The sequence below is a fragment of the Entelurus aequoreus genome, linkage group LG02, assembly GCF_033978785.1.
Source record: "Entelurus aequoreus isolate RoL-2023_Sb linkage group LG02, RoL_Eaeq_v1.1, whole genome shotgun sequence".
Lineage (NCBI taxonomy): Eukaryota > Metazoa > Chordata > Actinopteri > Syngnathiformes > Syngnathidae > Entelurus > Entelurus aequoreus.
Window position 1 is genome coordinate 6,959,283 of NC_084732.1, and position 7,500 is coordinate 6,966,782.

Consider the following 7,500-nt stretch of genomic DNA (forward strand, 5'->3'; position numbering starts at 1 on the left):
CAAAGGGAGGATCTTTAACTAGCAGTTTAGTGTAGTTTCTTACAAAAAGCAGTGTATCTTGTCAAATAGAGGATCTTTAACTAGCAGTTTAGCGTAGTTTCTTACAAAAAGCAGTGTATCTTGTCAAATAGAGGATCTTTAACTAGCAGTTTAGCATAGTTTCTTACAAAAAGCAGTGTATCTTGTCAAAGGGAGGATATTTAACTAGCAGTTTAGCATAGTTTCTTACAAAAAGCAGTGTATCTTGTCAAAGGGAGGATCTTTAACTAGCAGTTTAGCATAGTTTCTTACAAAAAGCAGTGTATCTTGTCAAAGGGAGGATCTTTAACTAGCAGTTTAGCGTAGTTTCTTACAAAAGGCAGTGTATCTTGTCAAATGGAGGATCTTTGACAAGCAGTTTTATGTAGTTTCTTAAAAAAGTAGTGTGCTCCTGTCAAATAGAGGATCTTTGACTAACATTTGTTTGTAGATTTTTAAAAAGCGGGGTGCTACTGTCACACAGAGGATCTTCGACTAGCAGTTTTGTGTAGAAATTATTTTTGAAAAGCAGTGTCCTGTCAAATAGAGGATCTTTGACTAGCATTTTTTTGTAGATTTTTACAAAGCGGGGTGCTACTGTCACATAGAGGATCTTCGACTAGCAGTTTTGTGTAGAAATTATTTTATCAAAAAGCAGTGTCCTCTCAAATAGAGGATCTTTGCCTAGCATTTTTTTGTAGATTTTTAAAAAGCGGGGTGCTACTGTCACACACACACACATATATATATATATATATATATATATATATATATATATATATATATATATATATATATATATATATATATATATATATATATATATACAAATACATATATATACAAATATATATATATATATATATATATATATATATATATATTTGTATATATATGTATTTGTATATATATATACAAATACATATATATACAAATATATATATATATATATATATATATATATATATATATATATATACAAATATATATATATATATATATATATATATATATATATATATACAAATATAAATATATATATATATATATATATATATATACAAATATATATATATATATATATATATATATACAAATAAATATATATATATATATATATATATATATATATATATATATATATATATATATATATATATATATATATATATATATATATATATATATATATATATATATATATATATATAATAAACTGTTTTAGTATCTGCTGCAAAAATCATTAGAAAAATAAAAATAATTTATATAACGAATAACAATATGAAAGGAGCACCCTGCCTTTTTAAGAAACTATGCAAAACTGCTTGTCAAAGATCCTCTATTTGACAACAGCACACTACTTTTTTAAGAAACGATGCACGACTGCTTGTCAAAGATCCTCCATTTGACAACACCACACCACTTTTCTAAGAAACTTTGCAAAACTGCTGGTCAAAGATCTTCTCTTTGACAGGAGCACACTACTTTTTTTACACAGTATATATATATATATATATATATATATATATATATATATATATATATATATATATATATATATATATATATATATATATATATATATATATATATATAATAAACTGTTTTAGTATCTGCTGCAAAAATCATTAGAAAAATAAAAATAATTTATATAACGAATAACAATATGAAAGGAGCACCCTGCCTTTTTAAGAAACTATGCAAAACTGCTTGTCAAAGATCCTCTATTTGACAACAGCACACTACTTTTTTAAGAAACGATGCACGACTGCTTGTCAAAGATCCTCCATTTGACAACACCACACCACTTTTCTAAGAAACTTTGCAAAACTGCTGGTCAAAGATCTTCTCTTTGACAGGAGCACACTACTTTTTTTACACAGTATATATATATATACATATATATTTGGTTCTATCATATAGAGGATCTCTGACTCACATGTTTTGTGGAAGGTCCTCATAAACATCAGCGCGCTCGCATCACTTAGAGGATCTTGGCGTCGCTGTAGTAAAACATGCTAGTATTATTAAAGTAGTAGTGAAGTCAAGTAGTATTGAAATACGCCACAAATAGTGTCATAAAAGTTGCCGTTATGTAGTTGAATATTTACGGCAGCCCTCCTTCAGTCCCTCGACGTTGTTTACACACATTGTGAGCCACGGAGGCTAAAAGGACACTTTCAAGGTCCAGGCCCCCAACAAGCATCGCAGCTTTTATCTCCTCAGTATTCAGTCCGTGAAGCCCCAGCCAAGGAAGCGGCAGGTAGTTCCGCTGAGTGAATCTTCCTTGTAATTCCCGTGGAAACAAGCAGGGGGGGGAAGAAGCATCAATTCCTCGCAGACAATCTACGAAAGGCTCTTTGTCATTATTATTGCCGCCGGTGCGCCGACCGCCGTAATTGCCCTCCGAGGAGCGCCCTGTCATAACACTGCAGCTCGCAACATTGGGACTACAAGAAAGCTGACGCCCGGAGTCGCTTTGGCCAAAAATAAATAAAATGTCTGAGGAGCTGATCGGACGACGTTTGTCTGTGTCAGGCACTACCTTTTTCAGCGTACTTACCCCAAAACCAGTGAAGTGGGCACGTTGTGTAAATGGTAAATACAAACAGAATACAATGATTTGCAAATCCTTTTCAACTTATATTCAATTGAATAGACTGCAAAGACAAGATATTTAACTATTTTTTGCTAAGTTTAGTTCATTTTGGAATTTAATGCCTGCAACATGTTTCAAAAAAGCTGGCACAAGTGGCAAAAAAGACTGAGAAAGTTGAGGAATGCTCATCAAACACTTATTTTGGAACATCCCACAGGTGAACAGGCTAATCGGGAACGGGTGGGTGCCATGATTGGGTATAAAAAGCAGCTTCCGTGAAATGCTCAGTCATTCACAAACAAGGACGGGGCGAGGGTCACCGCTTTGTCAACAAACGCGTGAGAAAATTTAAGAACAACATTTCCTCAACCAGCTATTGCAAGGAATTTAGGGATTTCACCATCTTACGCTCCGTAATATCATCAAAAGGTTCAGAGAACCTGGAGAAATCACTGCGCGTAAGCCACGGTGTTACGGACCTTCCGATCCCTCAGGCGGTACTGCATCGAAAAGAGACATCGGTGTGTAAAGGATATCACCACATGGGCTCAGGAACACTTCGAAAACCCACTGTCGGTAATTACAGTTGGCGCTACATATGTAAGTGTAAGTTAAAACTCTACTATGCAAAAGCGAAAGCCATTTATCAACAACACCCAGAAACGTTGTTGGCTTCGCTGGGCCCGAGCTCATCTAAGATGGACTGATGCAAAGTGTAAAAGTGTTTCTGTGGTCTGACGAGTCCACATTTCAGAATATATATATATATATATATATATATATATATATATATATATATATTTATATATATATATATATATATATATATATATATATAGAGACACTACCGTTCAAAAGTTTGGGGTCACATTGAAATGTCCTTATTTTTGAAGGAAAAGCACTGTACTTTTCAATGAAGATAACTTTAAACTAGTCTTAACTTTAAAGAAATACACTCTATACATTGCTAATGTGGTAAATGACTATTCTAGCTGCAAATGTCTGGTTTTTGGTGCAATATCTACATAGGTGTATAGAGGCCCATTTCCAGCAACTATCACTCCAGTGTTCTAATGGTACAATATGTTTGCTCATTGGCTCAGAAGGCTAATTGGTGATCAGAAAACCCTTGTGCAATCATGTTCACACATCTGAAAACAGTTTAGCTCGTTACAGAAGCTACAAAACTGACCTTCCTTTGAGCAGATTGAGTTTCTGGAGCATCACATTTGTGGGGTCAATTAAACGCTCAAAATGGCCAGAAAATATATATATATATATTATATATATATATATATTATCCTGGATAAATTAGCCAACCCCCACTCCTTAATGCGTCAGTCACACGCAGGATTCTCACAGGAATGAGGCAACAAGTCATCCAAACTCAGTGTACATATTTGGTCGCATATTACATGTCAGATGTGCTGCAATAGTAATAATAATAATAATAATGGATTACATTTTTAGCACTTTTCTGAGAACTCATCAGCTACATTTTATATATATATATATATATATATATATATATATATATATATATATATATATATATATATATATATATATATATATATATATATATATATATATATATATATATATACACATACATGCATACATACACAAACACACACACACGTATATATATATATATATATATATATATATATATATATATATATATATATATATATATATATATATATATATATATATATATAATGTATGTATATATGTTTGTATATGTGGGAAAAAAATCACAAGACTACTTCATCTCTACAAGCCTGTTTCATGAGGGGTTCCCTCAATCATCAGGAGATTTTAATAGAAGCATTCACATACCATGGTTTATATAGGGCTCAGAACGGGTAGGTACAGGCAGGCGTAGGGGCGTGGTGATTGGCTCATGTGTTACCTAGGAGGTGTTTCCTTCGGTGACGACATGCTGATACAGTATTGCTGCGCTTGTCGAGGGATGACAGGTCTGGGCGGTATATAATAAACAGATTCTCTTTTAAGCATAGGTTGCATCTTTTATTACCATAAATATATAAATATATATACAAATATGTATAATTAATTATTATTATCAGGGGTGTGAATGTTTGGGTACCTAACGATTCGATTTCGCAATGTATTATTCGGTATGATGATAATAAAACTTTTTACAAAACAGGTTACAAAAGCTTCTTCTCGTTACATGGAAACTAAGTTTTGAAAAATTGATTCCTTTAAAAAAAACATACAACAGTGAAGAATGATGTTGTTGTCTTTTTAATTACGTTTAAAAAAAATTCTGAATAGATTTAGAATGGGGATGAATAGGAATCGCGATTTGGATGTGCATAATTATCATTATTTATTATTAATTGACATACAATGTATTTATTTTAGCACTGCATACTTGTATGCAAATGTATTTTTCATCAGTTTTTTTAATGTGTCCCTTCTTTTGCAACATATCCGATTCCTTTTTATTTTTCTAATCAGCCTTGATGCTAATGTTTGTGATTGACACACACTTTCATAGCACTTGACATTGTTTACCCTGTTAAAGCATGTCAGATACAATCATTGAATATGACTCAAATCAAGAGTCGGAATATTCATTCAGTGTTAACATTTGAGTGATATAGATGATCTTTGTTTGCAGTACGTCTTGTAAAACCAAAACCGCTGGAGGCAAACCCAGAAATACATAAATAATATAAATAAAGCGACTTTATGAATAAATGATCTTGTCACGGGGGAGACGTTGTTCATGGAGCATCTCTCTGTCGTGCACCATAACCTCCTTTTTAGGAGGCATTTTACGGGTGGAGGGAGAATATCCAGAGCAAAAAAAAAAAAAAAAAAAAAAAAATGTGCTGATGCCGCAATAAAACACGGCGTGTAAAGGACATCACCACGGTCTCTGCTCGCAGGCGGCTGGACGGCGTGGTGTTCAAGTGCGGCTGCGACGTGCGCTGGATCCAGCTGTGGCAGGAGCGAGGGGAGGCGGGGCTTCACGCCCAGCAGCTGTACTGCAGGAACGGGGCCTCCAAGATGAAGCTGCACAACATGTACATTCAGCACTGCGGTGAGTGACGGCGGCAGAATAACGTCCGCATGCGAATGGACAAACATGTCCGTGCCAGGTGATGACGTTTACATATTAAGGTCGGTTGCGTGTGAATGTGAATGGACTGCCAGATGTCCCACGTTGTTATTATGTGGACAGTGCGTGGGATACCTCTGGGATAGGCAATGTTAGTTTAGTAATGTGTGTGAATGGACATACAACACATATGTACAAAGTAAAGATTGATCTGTATGTGAATGGACTGACTGATATTGCCATTGTGTGTCTGTATTTCTAAGGACTGGCATATGTTTACCTCATCTCTATGTATGTATGGACAGACCGATGTTACTTGTGTGTGTTTGTAAGCGAATGGACTGGCAGGTGTTTGCCTCATGAGTCTGTATGTATGTACACGGGCAAACAGGTGTTGCCATTGTGTGTGTTGGCGTGAATAGACTAACCGGTGTTACTTTTGTGTGTGTGAATGGACTGCCTGATGTTGCTTTTGTGTGTGTCTGAATGTGAATGGACTGACAGGTGTTTACCTTATGTGTCCGTATTTGAATTCTGAGACAGCTGTTAATCCAAAATGTCTGTATGGGACTTGGCAGAGCAAGTGTTGCATTTGTGTGCCTGTATGTGAGTGGACTGACAAATGTTTACCTTATCCATCTGTATGTGAATGGACAAACCGATGTTACTTGTGTGTGTTTGTAAGTAAATGGACTGGCCTTATGAGACTGTATGTAAGTGGACAAACAGGTGTTGCCATTGTGTGTGTTTGTGTGAATAGACTAACCTGTGTTACCTTTGTGTGTGTGAATGGACTGACAGGTGTTTACCTTATGTGTCCGTATTTGAATTCTGAGACAGCTGTTAATCCAAAATGTCTGTATGGGACTTGGCAGAGCAAGTGTTGCATTTGTGTGCCTGTATGTGAGTGGACTGACATATGTTTACCTTATCCATCTGTATGTGAATGGACAAACCGATGTTACTTGTGTGTGTTTGTAAGTAAATGGACTGGCCTTATGAGTCTGTATGTAAGTGGACAAACAGGTGTTGCCATTGTGTGTGTTTGTGTGAATAGACTAACCTGTGTTACCTTTGTGTGTGTGAATGGACTGACAGGTGTTTGCCCTATGTGTCCCTATTTGAATTTTAAGACAGCTGTTAATCTAAAATGTCTGTATGTGACATGACAGACACATGTTGCATCCGTGTGCCTGTTATGGGAATGGACTGACAAATGTTTACCTAATTTCTCTGTATGTGAATGGACAGACCGATGTTACTTGTGTGTGTTTGTATGTGAATGGACTGGCCTTATGAGTCTGTATGTAAATGGACAAACAAGTGTTGCCGTTGTGTGTCTTTATGTGAATGGACTGACAGATGTTGCTTCTGTGTGTGTCTGAATGTGAATGGACTGACAGGTGTTTGCCCTATGTGTCCCTATTTGAATTTTAAGACAGCTGTTAATCTAAAATGTCTGTATGTGACATGACAGACACTGTATTTATGTACATGGGCAAACAAGTGTTGCCATTGTGTGTGTTTGCGTGAATAGACTAACCGGTGTTACTTTTGTGTGTGTGAATGGACATGACGTGTTTACATTGTGTTGGAGTTGATGTGAAAGGACAGACAGGTATTTATCGTAACTGTTTGATGGCTTGATTGATGTTACTTGGGAATGCTTGATTGATGTTACTTGGGAATGCTTGTAAATGAATAGACCGGCGGGTGTTTACCTAATCTTTTTTTTTATGTGAATGGACAAACAGGTGTTTAGATTATGCCAGTATGTGAATGG

The 7,500-nt window shown here is 35.3% G+C and overlaps 1 protein-coding gene across 1 annotated transcript in view; it reads left to right on the plus strand.

Annotated features, from left to right (window-relative positions):
- LOC133665316 (NT-3 growth factor receptor-like) overlaps positions 1-7,500 on the plus strand; it is a 151,903-nt gene that overhangs the window by 69,311 nt on the left and 75,092 nt on the right. The window contains exon 4 of the mRNA XM_062070581.1: positions 5,545-5,699. Within this exon, the coding sequence (XP_061926565.1) occupies positions 5,545-5,699 (155 nt within the window). The remainder of the gene's footprint in view (positions 1-5,544; positions 5,700-7,500) is intronic.